The sequence below is a fragment of the Daktulosphaira vitifoliae genome, unplaced genomic scaffold (assembly GCF_025091365.1).
Source record: "Daktulosphaira vitifoliae isolate Bord-2020 unplaced genomic scaffold, ASM2509136v1 Scaffold_1, whole genome shotgun sequence".
Taxonomy (NCBI): domain Eukaryota; kingdom Metazoa; phylum Arthropoda; class Insecta; order Hemiptera; family Phylloxeridae; genus Daktulosphaira; species Daktulosphaira vitifoliae.
Window position 1 is genome coordinate 47946654 of NW_026099572.1, and position 18001 is coordinate 47964654.

Sequence of the window (18001 nt, forward strand, 5' to 3'; positions counted from 1 at the left end):
ATAAAATAATTTCATGAATACACACGAGCGAGTAATTGGTTTTGAGCCAGCACGTACAGAAGATCGTCGATAATTCCATAACAAAAATGTGAAAAAATAGTTAACAAAATTATGTAATTACCAAGACCGGGGTAAATATTATGACGGATGAATTAAATCATTGCATTAAAAACACTAAAAATGATTTTTAACTTGTTTTTCATGTTTCTTGTGTTTTGCACACCACAGCAGTGTTAATTATTTTTATCATAGTTAATATCGTTAAAAATTTATATATTATTTAATACATAAAAAAACTTTTACTTAATTAGTTAATTAATACTTGTTTTTGTATCGAGTTCTATAATAATAAAATTACTATGTTAATTCAAAAAACGTTTTTATTTATAATGATTAAAAATAAAATAAATTACTTTAAGGTCTTCAAAAATGTTTAAGATGTTTACCAAGAACTAAGATAAATTTCAAAGACAAAAATTGTTGTTTATTATTGATTAAGTACTATTATTTTTATAATTATTTATACACGTATATAAACAAACAATGTCTGTACTCTTTTATTTAAGATGAAATTTCCTTCCAAGGCAATTGCATTAATTCAGGTGGTATGATCGTTTTAGAGAATTTCGAAAATTAATTGCTTTAAATGGTAAAAAAGATTATTGAATTGAAAATTTGTTACTGGTAAAAATTTTAATTTAAATGCAATAGGGTGTTGTTTCGTATTATATGAAATAATAGATACATCAATTGATTTTTAAACTAAAATTTTACAATCATTATTTCTTTGATTAGCTTAATGAACACAACTGTTTTTACTTGGTAGTGAATTTAATTGTAAACATTTTAAGATTTATATATTTCAAGGTCAAAGTGTATAACATATACAATATAGACTTCACGGCCGAACTAATTGATTTTTTTTTAACAATGCGATGTCGTAGGTACATTTACTTGGGATATAAATATGAAACCCGAATTTTTTACATTGTTAAAATAAACCAATGTCCTTTAACTTGACGTTATACCTTCTTTCCTCTAAAATTCATTAATTCCTATTGATGATTTTATAATAGAACAATAATATAAACAAAAAGCATATCTGTTTTTATCATAATATTTGTTTACATCGTTCAAAATCTATATGCGTAAATTATTTGTAGTAATCAAAATTCTTTATTTAATTTTAATTTTTTTTTTTTTGTTTATATATATATTTTTTTGTAGGTTCTAAATATTATTCGTTAACGTCTACACACAGTGCGGTTATATAGTTATGATGTTGAGTACATAATAATGTATTTTTCCTTTTATTTTAATCTTCAAATAAATGTGTTTGTCCAATTTGATATTTTTCTGCTTCCAAGAAAATCATCGTATTAGGTATTATCGTGAATATATAACACAAATGTCGATTATTAAAAATACTCCTATTAATCTAATTGATTAAAGACTAATAATGTAAGCATATTACTGATGTTCTCTTATATTGATATAGTAACTTTACAGTATATTTACTAAAATGTAATAATTTCCAAGAAAAGGAATTGTTTGGAAAACAAAACAAAAAGAACCATTATATACTCGTGTAAAAATAGAAATTTAAAGATTATGTAGCCATTAATATATTGCCAAACTGAACATTTTAAATACCTTCCACAATTAATTTATTTCTAGATTTATCTTCAGATTTGACAAATATTATTTTCTAAAATGTTAACACTTGATTATTTTGAGTATACTTAAAGATCACATCAGGTATTTAGACTCGTCAATTAAAACAGATATTTTCGTGTAATTAATTTATTGTTCTATAGTTACAAATAAATGAATCTTTAATTGCTATAAAATAATATTATCAGGGCTTAATACTTCTAGCATTTTCATATATATATAAAATTTTAAGTCTCATAGATACACTTGCGTAAACTGTTAATTTGTTTTAGAAAACCAATAATCTAAAATCGAAATTTTATGTTTATATTTTTACATATTTCGAAATTTAAGTGCGATTTTGTTTATTTTTTGTTTTTAAAACTTTTAGTACCGCAACAAAAAAAAGTCTTAGAATTTTTGTANCGGGAGGACTCGGGAAGAGCTCGAACGGCGAACTCATCGTCAATATATATATACATAAAACTTTAGTAAACCTTTGTGTCTACGTTGGGGTACTACCGACGTACGACAGTGTTAACATTTGAATATTATATAGTTTATGAAAGTATTTGTTTTTAAGGTTGCTAATTTTTCTACGCTATATGATTAGGTAACTTTAGTAAAAATGTTATAAATAATTAATATGAGAATAAATACAGGAAAATATTATTAAATAACAAATATATTTACACTACGATTAAGGCTTGACTGTTGCCCATAATATTTAATAAAAATACAAGTTTTTAAATCTTTCAAAAAATTATACATGTTTTATTTTAATGATAATAGTATAACTATGTATATTATAATAATTAATAACCATAAAGTATTAAACTAAATTGCAAAAATTTTAATAAAACAAAGTTCAAATTTATTTTCACATTTTTCTTTTTTGTATAGTATTAAAAACAATATTTGTATGTGCCCATTATAGCATTTTTTATTGTTATAAACTATGATCTCTGCTAATAATTAATTGTCAATTTAATAATATAGAAAATACAACACTTGACTCAATAAACAATAAATTGTTTGATGTCTTCTGATTTCATTGATACTTAGAGTTACAATTGTAATAACTTCTAATATTACAAAAATGTTGTAAATGACTCATAAGTATTATAAGAATTATAAATTAATCTATAACCAAGTTTATAAATTGGATTAGCGATCCTAACTAAGATTCAGTCTAGTATAAACTTAAAATATTTTTCGCATACCAAAAAGGGGGTGATCCTCTTAATGTAGCGCTCGGTAAATTTAGTATTAGTGCGTGCCTCGGAGATGATACCGATGTTTTAGATGGTTTTTACATGAATAATTATGCTTCTTAAAGGAGTCTATTGTGAATTTAACTGCTCAAAGACCAAGGACATTTGAGTAGGATTTTTTTTTTTACTGATATTTTTAAGTATAGAACGTGAGAAAGACTAGTTTCCAAATAATTTATTATTCATAAAAACTTCAATTGAATGGTTGTTGTGGGCTCAACACTTTTTTTGTACACGAGTTCCTTTTTTCATTGTTAAAAGGTACTAAACAATCGTAAATAAATACACGATTCACTCGTGTTATTGAATATTACATAACTTCAAAGTGTAATATAATTGATTATGCATCTAAATCAATTTTTTTGTATGCCGTTAACTTAGAACGCACTCGAAAATTGTCTACGACATTTAGCACAATTTTACCCAATCGCTTGAATTAGTCGTCACATCTGACAAGTACCACAATATTAAATTAATACTCCGTATATAAATAGCATAAAAAAGTATTTAATCGAGTTTATTTTTAATCAAATCTTTGTTGATTTTAAACATTGTAATTTATTTTTCAATGCGATAACACTTTAAAAACCTTTTATAATTACTTTGAAGTTAAATATATTGCTCATATAAACGATAACAATTATTTTTTAGATAAAACAATAATTAAAACATTCCGTCGTCAGGAATTAATGAATAACTGCGCGATTATCGAGTACCTACAACGTATTCATAACATAATAATTTATTTAATATTATTGTTATTTTTGACTATTTTTATGATTGTTCTGACGCAAACAATCTTTAGGTATTTTAATTATTTAGAAAATAAATGCGTTGGACTAACGTGCCGAATTCTCTACAAGATTACACCTTGTAATGGTTAAAATTAAATTTTAAAGAGCAACACAATTACCTTCCATTGCTTTTTCATAGCATGTACTTGTTTTTTAATTGTTAATCGTTCGGTTTTCAAAGAATTGAGATAGACAAGCTTAAAAACCTTTGATGTTAAAAAATTTTAAAGTGAAAAGAGTACTAATAATTGGTAAAACATTTGTATTGTACTATAAATGTACTCAGTGTAGCACATAGCGCTACATTTTTAAAAAAACGTGGGTACCGTTTTACACACGTTTTTGGCACACTTACGCCTTATTTTCTAACATCGTGTTAAAATCAATAAACAAAAGAAAATTAAATTTCTTCTGTATTTGTCACTCAGAGGTCAATAGATTATTTATACAAATATTTAATCGTTGCTTTTCAACTGCAATCTCAAACAACGAACAAACATAACTATGTAAAATGCGAAATTACAGTTTTATTTTTACTTTTAACGATTATAATTAATTTCTATTTTGAACCACACAACCAAAATCTAATATTGGTCTGGTCATAATTACTCAGAAGCCTTATAAATAAGTCTACATGAGTCATATAATTATGGAATATTATCGTGCTGTTGGATATTTTAAAACGATAATTATATTATTGTTTAAAAAATAATTAGAAAAAACGCGCGACTATACAAATTGTATATGTGTTCATAATCACTTAATTGACATCCGACTGGACATCATGTTCCAGTCGGATCAACAAATTCTATACTTTTATTTATTTTTTAATATTTCATCAATAAAAGTTGATGTGTACAAAAAGTGACGTGACTTCTGACATGCTGCAATTGAATTACAAAAGGTCAGTGGGACAACTGTATACAACATCTTCAGCAAGTAAGGAAACGAGTTTCTATTGTTCTTATTGTTAGTAACAATCGATCTGTTTCATTACTTTTTGAACATGTATATATTATTTTGTTGCTATCGGAGATTGACAATTGAAATGGTTTCGGTTGTCAACAGTGTTGAAAATTATCAGCTACTATTTTTACGGGTTGTATTCTTAAATAATCGATTTAATAAAATTTATTTTTGTACGTAAAAAAAAGGTCTTGATATTCAGTTTTGTATATAAAGCTCAGATTACACACCCAACGGGATAATAATATGAATACATGTGATTTATGATTTTATATGTGATAAATTATTAATATCATGGACCGATAGTCACGTAAATCATTGGGCAAATAGCTTATAGTGAATCACTTTCGAGGTCGATGGTATTGCATAATAGTGATTGTATATTAGGTGGCACAAAAAAGGCCGATTTCTAAAATGTCAACGGGCAACGCACTAATTTTGTTCTAAACATAAAAAAATATTTGTGAAGAATTGAGGTTAAAATTTTTTTTATTTACTGGTCGTTAAAAGTGTTTAAAGTAAATTGTCAAAAATATTAAAAAAACAACAAATGACTTAAACTATTTCATTTTTAGACAAATATCATAATTAGCACATTCAAATTATGATATTCTTAGTGCGAATTACAACTATTTAAATTTCAAAATTATAAGTTGAAAATTGGTTATGTAAGAAACCAAAGTTTGTAAGCAAAGGATTAGTATCAAATTAAGTTTAAAGATAACTAGTTAATTAATTTTTTTTTTTTACGTAATTTTACTGATCATTATGTTAATATTGAGCAGTAAAAACTTTTTTCGCTAAAACCTCTATTCGCATTTTTATAAATGGTAAATAAACGTTGTAATAAAAAATGTGTAATATGCTTAAAATAAAACAAAAATTATAATGTGGATACTTTATTTGAGAAATAATTTTATAATTTATTTATAGGGACATTTGTCTTCTACCATATTTGAATAACTTTTTGAGAAAAGTTAATAGGCAATAGAAATAGTATTTTTAGAATTTTATGGAAGTATAATATATGAGCTAATATTATTTTTTTTTTAATGGCAATTTGTGATAGTGTACGGTCCATTATAAACTAAAAATGAATTTAACATAAATTTATATTAAAGAATTAAAAGATAAATAATCAAACTAATTTTTTTTGTAAATGTTATCTTATCGCAACTTTAAAATGATTTTAATTTATTAAAATAACAATAATTATAATAAAGATTATCAATTATATTTATAGCTTGTAATGTCTTACATTTAAGACATTTATATAAGTTTTTATTTATATTAACACATTTATTTACTTAAAACCGCATTGATAAACTGCTATACTAGATTTTATTAGGAAATGATTATCAGTAAAAACTTGAAATTAATTTAAGTGTAAATTGTACAAATTGAGAAAATCTAATCAATATATTATCAATCTCGACCAACAAAAATTTTTGTTAATATCAAATTTTCTTAAATCTTTTTTTATGTATAGAACAAAATTAGGGCCCATTAAAATTTTGACGATCGACCTTATGTATATACTCTAATACAAAATCGTTAAAATAATACAGTGATTGAATTTAACCAATTTTTCTATTTTATATGGCATTATAAAAATATATCCGAAAGTTCCTAAGACAGTATGATATTTTCAATAAATGTATTTAATAAATCGCATATTTTTTTTAATAGTGCACTATAAATAGTTTTGTATTTTAACAGGAATTTCTTTATACTACTGTTGAAGTCATCTTTACTAGTTCTTTACATTTTATAAGTAAATAATTTAAAAATGAAATGATTTCCTGTAGCATATAAAAATAATAACTGAAAAACACGTAGTACAACATAACAGTTTACTTGATCCTTGTTGACTTAAAAATGTTTATCTCCTAAAAAAAGTATTCATAATGCCGCTGATCAAATTATGTACGTACGTCCCATGAAATATAACTTCGTCAAATAATATTTGAGCGACAAATAATGTGCACAATACTGAAAACGAAATAAACATGACGTCAATAGAAACATAATGTAAAGAATTAATAGAAATTACTCGTAACACAATGTTTAAAATAACTAGACAAAAAAGACTAGACTTTTTTTATTTATTTAATATAATTGTTGCAACATATGTTTTTACAATAAAAATAAATAATTATTTTTAATTAGAATTACGTGTAAATTTAATTGTGGATGCTATCGTCAAAATAATAATGATGATGAAAGTAATATGTCTTGTTACAGTCATGGCTTTAATATCCCATTTTTTGATTTTTATCAATTTTGAAATATATGACTCCTTCGTTTGAGTTGAGTTTTACGTTAAATTTTTTAAATTGATATTTTATCCAGACTGATAGATCTATCAGTCATTCATATTGACATAATTAACACATTTTAATGTGTTGACTGATACCAGTGTTGGTATGGAGTTGTTTATTGAACATTAACCAGAGAGGTTTTAGTGCTGTACTAAAAAACTTATTTTGTACAATTTGTAATTTTCCTACCTACCTATGCAGCCCATACTGGAAATACACATATTGATAAAGATTTTATTATAGCTGTGTAGAGTTGCAATAAAGTTTTCAATTGAAGTATTGAGCTATCGTTAACTAAAAGATATTAAATTTACATTCTTGTATATTCTTAGTTAATTTTATTGTTGGTAAAACATAACTTAGCTATAGGTTTAATTACTTAATTACTTATTGCTAGTTAAGGTTATATGTCTAAACGGATTAACTAATAAAGTCTCTTAATCTATTCCCTACAGGTTTTCATTTTAAAACTTCTAACACATAATTGAAAATTATACATAGCATATAAAATTTATAACTATTATATATATAATTATTCATTACTGCAGAAGAAAATTGACTGATTTTATATTTATATATTTCAATAAATGTCCAAAAATTACCCTAAAGTTATAACAGTTTTTGAAATAGTTACTGAGTATAATTAATGCTTCAGTAAAGCTAAAAATAATTGATCATCACAAATCCATAAAGGGCGAAAACTTTCTGATAAGATATAAATTTAAATATAATGTTTGTTCTTCTTTTACATACATTGCACAGAAAATTTTATTTTTCGATTTCGATAAGAAATTGATGTTTAAAAAAAATAAGATATGAATTTAAGGCAATAATTTTATATTATTAAGATATTAATATATCACAAACTAAATGCGCTTTTTAACTGCGTACATATTTATTCTTAAATACACAAAAAAAAACGTTCTACTGCACGACGACGTTTAATTTTGTCTTAGATAGTGCTGAAAGTTACATAGTGTTTTTTAACTTAGGAAGTATCGTAAAATTCGATATATATATATATATATATAAACATAGTGATTCTTTTAATATTAGCCACTAGATTTCTCTTAAAATAATAATTATGTTAAGAAAATGATTTTAATTATTTTTTAGTTTCACATATTTCTTAATTTATCAATTATTAAAAAATTTTTTAATTCATTTATTATACCATATAAAAATGTCAACTTATTATTTTTGATTATCTTATAAAATATAAAGTGATCTAATTAAAATATTGGCTGAACGATAATAACTTTTGACACGTTATTTTGGAAGTTATTAATATTTTAAAAATAGTGTAGAGGTAAAGTGTGGGTTATGTTATTTTTGTCATTACTCTACCGCATTCTTTTCCACTCTATTTAAAACTATAATTAACATTAACAAATTTTATAATAATAATAAAATTTGGAGGATTTAAATTATTTAAGTCATTATTATCGAATTTTTTTCTTCCATGAAATATGTGATTCATTAACGCCCATTTTGACATCTTACCCTAATGGTAAAATGATCAGATAGGGTTATGTTTAAGATAGCTGCGTCGAAAATGTTCCTAAAAAATTCAGTAATACTTTTTATTGTTATATTTATATTTTAAACCTCCGTGGTGAACTAACTGTAGTCTATTAAAATTGTCAAACTTTTATCGAAACATCCAGAAATTTGAAGCTTTAGAGCTAAAAGTATATAAAAAAAATGTTAATATTTTTTTAATTATAATAAATAAAACACTAAATAGTAGTTTGATTAAAAATAAAAGTTTGAAGTATACAGGCTTATAAAAATGGCACACGGAATGGTGTCACGATAAAACTCGGTTGTGCGCGAGCTGGTTTATTTTGTGAACTGGGTGATATTTTAGCTATGGGCTTGACACTCGAACCGGTAGAGGCGATGCATCACATGATACTGCATCAATGTTATGGTTGTACGCGATCGCTTCCGCCACTTATCTGGCAAGGGGCACTGTAGTAGACAGCAGTTGTTGCGCCAGCATTACAGATAACGCGCACCTTTTACTCAGTTCATATAGTATAAGATCCGTTACGCGCACACCGTTCAATTCATACGATAACTGTCAAGCGCTGCCGAGCAGACGATTGTACTCGATCGAACCTATTAGTTTATTGTCCACGGTCGTCACGTGTTGCGTTCGCTATTGAATTTTGACGACCAGTAGTGCGAATAATTATTATTTAAATAGTTAAGATAGCTTACTTTCCTTGACGTAAGGATTTATGATGTACATTAGAGTGACATTATCTAAAATAAAAAACGTAGTGTAATAAACGCGTACGCGCGCGCACGTATAGTACACACATGCACTCGACAAGAACCGGCAGCCGGCGACCTGACGTACCCCACGCACACGACTACGGGCAGGCAGTCAGCAGTCAGCGAGTGACGAAGCAGCCCAGTCCAGCAGTTGTCCGCCAAAACATGTCGGGTTCCAGCATGTGTTGCCATTTCGCGAGATCGGCCATCGTGGCCGTCGCTGCGTTGGCCTCGTGCACGGACGCTGCGACCATCGTGTTCAAAATGAAAGGTATGTCCATACATTATTTATGTTTGATTTCACCATCACTTTTTTTCTACCGCGCGAACCATAGCGATTTTCGACCTTATGTGTTTCCATCGTTGACTTGCTTTAATATTGTTTAATACCCCTCCACGTTAAGATCTAATATCTAACTTAGGTTGGTAATATTTTCATTATGAATAAAATCGTTATTCATTTAATTTTCATCGTCAGTGGAATATTAATGATGATAAAAAATAACGCCTTCATATTTTACGTTGATTAGCGACATTTTCAATTCGAATATCTCAATAGCCATAGGTCCAATTAGGACTTCAGTATGAAGAATCCGTTTAATAGCAAACGGACGTCATTGACGACCGCAAAAACAGAATAATAATCATACCAGGTTATTTTTTAATTCGTAAAAAAGTGATGTGGTGTAATAGCAATTAATCTGAACGACGGTTAATTAAAATTAAGAACGTACTAGTACCGCGGTGCAGCACTCGTCCGACAGTAGGATGTTCGTTTGTTCCATGTGTCGTTACTTGTTACTGTGAGTGACATGGCCGAGTCATTGTAAATCGTAACACGCGTATGCTCATTATGATCTCATTTATCACAAAGGTCATTGTATGTGTTTTGAAAAAATAAAACAATTACATTGACGTCGACAATGGCGTATTATTAATTTTTATCGGTTGGTCGTCAATTAAACCCTTTTGATGTCGTTATTGTTATTTTTTCCAAATAAAAAAACTAAACATTTTCAATTGTTTCTGGGCGCGAGCCACGTTTGCGAGGCGAATTTGACAAACAACAGCTCGACCAAATGTATTGAACGTTATTAGTATATGACAAATTTACCGTCAAAAGTTCATATGGTAATACATCTAATTGAATCTAACAATTATTTAACGCGCACTAGCTATACGATACGTTAGATGGGTTTTTTAGTAAAAAAATATATATATTTCGCTGTGCTCTTTGCAATTGTTATTGCTCGACTTGATTTATCCGAACACACGAAGTATCCGATTGCCATTGTCCTACGCGATAACCTCTTTGTTATACATAAAAAAACGAAATACTATATTACAATATTGAATTATTTCCCAAGATTTATCTAAAGCTCATACCTCGTGCGCTACGTGGTCGTTCGCACGTGTCGAAAGTTTAGCTCGTCCCGCTCCTCCTCCCGCCTCCTCTCTCTCAAACACTTGTGGCGTTGGTCTCGTTTTTCGTGTGTTTCCGGAACACGCCTTACTAATCCAACCAGACGGCTCACTCTCTTCTGTACCCATTTACGTTACATTCGTTGGGCTCTGTAGTGTTTTTAAATAGAATTGCGCCTAAATAAAAAAAAAAAACTAGTTTTCTTTTGGATCTTTTATTCGTTTCCTATTGAGAATTCTAGCCGATTGTACCTGTAGGATACGAACAGTACACAGCCAATGGCCTATCTTTGCTCTTGTGTCTGGATACACAAGCAGACATTTTGTAGGGTCGTTTGTTTTGTGTACGCTGAGCAATACGTTTCTTCAGTGTTATTCGAAACCTGTGTAAAAAAAAAAAAAACAATATTGTAATCATTTAGATATCGAAGCAGTTTTTCATTTTCGCTTGTACGACCTCGTGGTTTTCTCAACTTAAAAAACTAACTACACAGCGTATGATGTTGCGGTTGTATTCAAAGTAAAACGTTAATACCAATACATCATTTCGGTAAAGATTTTCATCTAAATCATATTGTAATCTTACAATTACACACATTTGATGGTCATGTCTTTGCGGTTTACATACTTAAACGTTGGTTTGCGGTTGTCTAGAGACACGTAGTACACGGCTGTTTGCAATTCTCGAAAAGCGCAAAAGTAATGCGATCACTTAAGTATCGATTCAATTTAAATTACACATGACGATGGTTGCCTTTTGTACGGCGAAGGTCGTTTAAATGAACGCGGTTTAATCTATAGCTTCTTTTTTTTCTCGTACCACGTGTCTGTTAGAATACCATAGGCGTTATTTAGTTCATTGTATTCATTTTTTTTTTTTGTAAAACAGACTGAACTAATTTATTTACTGTTCGATTGCACAATGTGACACAATGCGTTTGTTATGAATTTATAATTTTGGAATAATGAAACAATTACTGTAATGTAAATGTTAACCGGTTAGCCGAGTGCCGTAGAGACGCCATAGGCCATGATTACAGCCTATGTGATCATCTCGATGAAGTTGAAAAATAAAATTAACGCGTTCGTCGACTAGGTCGTGGGGTCGCCGACCTTTGTGATTGTATACATGTTAACCGTTGTCACATTTGTTCCCCATGTTTCATAAACTATTTAGTAAGTGTTGCAGTTGTTAATAATTGTTCCTTGTTGTTTTTCTGTTTTGTGTAGATAGCGCAGACATGGGTTTTAAACCTGCCAGAACAACAGTGCTGGCTGGAACCTCAGCCGCCGAAACACTTAGCGATATCAAAGGAAAATCTTCCTCCACTTCAGTCGAGGGAGGATTTAACTTCACGACAATTTCATTGAATGTTGCCAACAACGTATCTCACACTTTAGGTGAATAGCCATCGCTAGTTAATCGTAGAGACTCTATAGTGAGGAACTTAAACGTGCCGCTTATCACACGAATGGAATTTTTCTAGGGTCGAAAATCGGTAGTGCTAAGTAAAATGTGTACTGAACGCACGAACATATACTTATAAAGACGATCACGCTAAGTACAGACAAAGTGTGCGTGATTAGAGTAATTTTTTATTATATTATTTTTTCGCCGTCCTTACCATGGTTTTAATTAAAAATAAAAACAATAACGTGACCAATCTCTATTTCTCGATAATTACTTAGTTCTCTTTGAACGTCAACGGGTAATTAATCTTTGGTTAATTCTCTCGAGTATTGTACTACACAAAGTATTCAGAATCTTTATTTGTCTACCGTATCGACAATTTTATCACCGGCTTTGTGTGCGCACGTTCAAAACTAAATTTCATCTTGTGTGTCGGTCAAGATATGTTTAAATTTAAACCCGCGTATGTTTTCAATGTCTGTTATGTACACCGTAAAATTTATAATTATCTATCTAGTAAAACGCCGTCGACGTTGCACTGTTCATATTTACTTTTGATGTTTACTTAATGATTTACAAATAAAGGAAACGAATAGTCGGAACAAAAATTTACAAAATTATTAAATCAAACTTTTACCTACGTTAATAATAATGTTAATAATAATAATTTTTTTTTTAATACAATAACGTTAGTATGACCCCTAAAAGCGTAATGAATATATCCATGAATATTTGATTTTTGAATAAAACTGAAGTATTGTTTTTGGTGTAAAATAATAACATCCTTTTATCGGTATGATATTTCTCCTAATTTTTCTTTCGACAGACTTGGACATTAAGTGCTCAGACGTTATTTATTGTACAACTCGTTAATAAAAGTTAATTACTTATGAATGACGTTATTTCTGGTCTCATAAATATGACGACATATTTGTCTTAAAAACAATAGTAACAATTATTGATTAATATATTCATAAATACCCAATTAGTCAAACCGGTACATAATATACTTGAGTTTTTTTTATCATTATAGGAAAATCAAAAACAATGACATCGGTAATATTTGAATGATGCGTAATAAAAACCCGTTCATTTATTCAATTAATATTTTTATATATTGCCATTTACTCACGTCAAGTTTTCGCACGTGTGAGAGTTCTGTATAGGAAATAAATATTAACTTTGTTATGTAACCAAACACCGTGATGACATTTAATTTTACGGATTACTATTTATGTACTATTGTTTTTATCCTAATGAAATAGTAGCGACATAAACCAGATATTTTTTATTTTGATCATTTTATTTTTCTATTTTGTTGTCTATCTAACGAATTAATTTTTTTTTTTTTTTGTAGACCAAGAAGATCAGGATGGCATAACGGATGAAGACGCATTGTCGGCCGTGTGGTATCTAGCTGCTTTCGGTGGACTTGTACTGTTCTTCTTTGTGGTTACATGCTCCGAGCTGTTCTTCGGTAACCCTATCTATACACGTAGACCGGTCGAGCTACCTCACGCTGGCTACCTACGTCGACACGTTTACGGACTTCGAAATCAGGGGTACACGCCCGAGACGCCACCGCCGCCGTATCATTTATTTGCACCGCCCAGCTACGCGGACACCTTAAAGGGATTGCCGGCCTACGATTCCAGCAAAAAGTTGATCGACGTGTTCGTGGTACCAGTGCACGGAAGCGACACGGCCGTCGCATCACTTCAGTCTGCCACTAACGTGGTACCGGCCACAGCCGTCGACGACCGTAAGCAGATTGCCCTGACCAAATCCTAATCGACACTCAAATGTTGTACAGTGTGTTCTCCCCTCACCGAGCGAACGGAGCAGACGAAGCGAACATTACGCACCGACTGAGCGGACTCTCTCCCACGCCGGGAACACTCGTTTCCTTTGATCTCATTTTTTGTGCGGTGCATACATTACACATTATGTATTAAAAACGATTAGAACTTTATAAATAAATAAATGTATTTTTTGATTATTTATTACACGCTCGTGTGATGGCGTGTTAGACACTACCTATTTAATGATATAAATTTTTTTACTTTTAGTTCAACACAATTCAGATTTTGATATAATTTATTTATTATTATTTTCTTATATTTATTGAGCGTTATGATTTTTAACATTTTGTACTGTACTATTTTTTTAGTCGACGGTAAATTGTTATCATTATTTCATTTTTTTACGTAATTGTTAGTAATATTTATTATTATATTTTATGAATAATTTGTAAAGCGTCCTTTGTTTGGGTACGCTGGTGGTTACTTCTGCACTTGGTTTTTGTCCCGCAAAAGGATTATCAATTATTATTTACAAATATTTTATTACTTGTTTTATAATATTAAAGTATTGTCCCATTTGTTATTGACACAGGTTGATTAATCAGCCAATAAAAGACCCTGCCCCTTTAATTTGTATTACAATTAGAACTGTTAAATTTTTAATTACTGTTAGAACTTTTACTTGTTGTATAAACGGGTGTAATCCGACGAAAACCATTTGCGGATGCCCCTCCCCAGTTATTTAAAATAGTATCGTATCTTATGCTGCTACAGTCAGTGTAACATGATAATTATTCATTATAATAATATATAAATGTATTAATGTGTTATTTTCTGTATGAATTCTGTGTAAAATTTTATGTTACACGTATCGCTTATAAAACTGTATACAAACCGAATTATTTTTTAAATATATAATTACAATTATAAGTGTTAAATGTTCGGTCTATGTGAGTTGTACGAATATTTTAAGTGTATTTTATAAGTAGCCTATATTAGGCAAATTTTTGTATTAGTTCATTAAACGGTTACCAACACTCAATGTAGTCTTAATTTTTTAATTAGTATTAGTCTCCTTCGTTTGAGTTTTGTAAAAGAATACTATTTTCATAATAACTGTGTTATTTGTTATTGCAATCTTTAACGGTTTCTTAATGTTTCAAGAAGCATTGGTTTCTTAAAACTAATTAGTATTCAAAATGAGTAATATTATTCTCAGGAGCGTCATTTTGGGGGTGGCGACTTGGGTATTTGTTTCAGTCTAATTTTTAAGGAACAATAGGACCGGTCTTTCCTAATCTTGCTAACGGGCCCTTACTCCGAGCAAGCCCATTTTTCGCTAAGAGCCAATCTATAATAATCTAAGAAATGCAGTAAAAATGAATTTTTATTCAACAAAAGACACTATTTATCATTTAAAATACAAAGGATTACGATTTAAACAGTCTCTCTCATTGTCATCATAATCGGGTACAAAATTATTCAACTGTTAAATACAAAACATTGTATCAAACAGTCCAACTCTCAAAATACAAGAAAAAATATTACTTTGTTTATAATGTTTAAAACTTGGTTATTGACATACACTAAAATTGTTTATGTATAATTTTAAAACTTATAAACACACGTTTAAAGCGAAAATTCTGTTAACTGTACTTTGGTTCTGGCCACAGTTTTTAATGATATTTTTTATGCAATTAATATACAGTAGAACTCCAATTATCCGAATTAATGGGGACCGGGACCCATTCACTGACTAATCAAAACAAACAATGACAGGTGACTGCAATGCGCCGGAACTGGAGTGGGAACTCTTACCACGTGTTGTGCCTACACTGACGCCGCGGACTTTGGACAAATTTTTTTCTGATTTTTTCTGAAAGTGATTCGGATAATCGGCGATTCGGATGGTCGGAGTTCGGATAATTGGAGTTCTACTGTATGTATATATAATTTTCTTTATGACTCTAAGTTTTTTTATAGAAAACTCTTTGACCATTATTTAATTATTATCGCCGAAATGATTTTAGAAAAACTTCTATATGATAATTTTTATATTAGCTTATATTATTATTATAAGTATAATAGATTTGATTTGTTAGTAAATGAACCATTCGCTTCGTTCATGGCTTTGTGAAATGATGATAAAATGAAATGCAAGTAAAAAATTTGCACCATTCCAAGGCTGTTAAATTTTAAAACATCAACGATTTCAAATTTACATCTGTCTAATGGGATATTTTAAACGTTTTAAACTGTATACTTATATCTCAAACAAGTTTTTATTTTTGAAAATGTTTTCTAACAATTCTGTCTGTTGTACAATTTGAAATGACACTTCTGTTTGTACGTCAAACTCGGAAATGTTAAGATAGAATTATTTTTTTATTTATAGTCAGTAACAAATAAACTATTATTTACATAAGTGTTATTAGATTTTTTACTATCGTAGTAATAACAATTAAATTTTAAGATAAGGAATAATTTATACAGTAGGTTAAGTTTTTATTACATGGGCCATTAATAAAAAGTATTTAGAGTACTATCACATTAGAGCTCTTGCGTCGCTATTTAACCCCTTCACACTATGATACGCACAATGTTTCACTGCTAATTTGGGACTTGGAAATATTTTTATAAATTATTTAGTCGATTATTTGTTTATTTTCAAATTAAAAGTCTGCTGTAAGGTTATTTTCGCTAGATATCATTAATGTAAAATAAAATGTATTATTTATTTATTATTCACACCTATATTATAATTATATAATAATAACAATTATTATTATATTTTATAACTTTTTTAAATTTCATTTTGTATTTTATAAGTACAATTTAACAAATAAATTTCGTATGAATTAAATAAATACTATGGGAAGAGTAAGTCTTACGTTAAAGTATTATTATATAATTATAATATAACTTTTTTTTTTTATTTCAAAGTATAGATTATCAATGCAATGCCAAAATAATTGCAGTTGCTGATGCTTTTAGTTTATCGAATTCACCAAGAGATGATGTTGAGTACACATTTTTATTGCTACCCCTCAAAACACTGGTCTTTTTCGAATGTTTCCGGGATATAAAGATGTATCCAGAAAATTTTTTCGAATGTCTTCGAACTCATTTAATGAACTATTAAATAAAATTCAAATATATATAACAAAACAAATGACCTCATTCAGTGTACCAATTTCTGCTGAAGAACGATTGAGCCTTACCCTCAAAGAACCCTAAAATATTTTCTTCATATTCTTTAATCTTGTAAAAGTGCGGAAACATATGATTTTTGTTATATAAAGTAATTCATAGATTTCTAAACAAGTAACAGTAAGAATTATGTAAACATTAAATGACTACATAAATACCTAATTGTTGTACACTATTTTTTTTTGACAAGAAAATTAAATCTGTAGTAACTTTTAAAGCAATTTATTATATAATGAATACTTAAGTATTTAATGAAATCAACTGTTTATTAATTAATGTCAGGTTAAAATACAGTTTTTATTGTGGGCAATTCAAATTTAAACAGTTAATATATGTATACAAACAAATTAAAAACAATGAATAACGTTGATTATCAGATACAAAAGTGATATTAAGAATACAATAACCTTTAGTATAAGTTATCTATGTTATGGTGTGTCCTGTGGTATTTTTCTTGATTGAAAATAGTACGATTTAAGAAAATAATCAAATGTATGATTCTTTTATGGATAATAATTGAATTTATTCTAAAATGTGTAAAAACTTAGAAATATACTAATTATTTATATATTTTATTATGCTTATTTATCGAAAATGTGAAAGACACTTCTCTTTTGTAACCTTTTTACTTTGGTACAAATTTTACTAAAATTCCTTAAATTACTTTGATTAGTAGTTATAAGAGCCAAGAATTGTTTTGATTAGTAACTTGGCGAAAATCATCAAATGTCCAGATATCACCGTTGTTGAGAAAATATTCACATTATATAAGAAAATTATAATTAACTTTTAAAGTCATTTTTGAGGAAAACGTAATCTTGAAATTCTGAATCAAATAATTTACTTATACATAGTGTGTGAGGGT

The 18001-nt window shown here is 28.6% G+C and overlaps 1 protein-coding gene across 1 annotated transcript; it reads left to right on the plus strand.

The window, feature by feature from the left end:
- The first annotated feature begins 8774 nt into the window (after positions 1-8774).
- On the plus strand, positions 8775-14968 carry LOC126907599 (uncharacterized). Its single transcript, XM_050688996.1, has 3 exons — positions 8775-9562; positions 11944-12114; positions 13482-14968. The coding sequence occupies exons 1-3, from the start codon at positions 9337-9339 to the stop codon at positions 13913-13915; spliced, it is 831 nt and encodes a 276-aa protein (XP_050544953.1). The 5' UTR covers positions 8775-9336; the 3' UTR covers positions 13916-14968.
- Positions 14969-18001: the final 3033 nt, after the last annotated feature.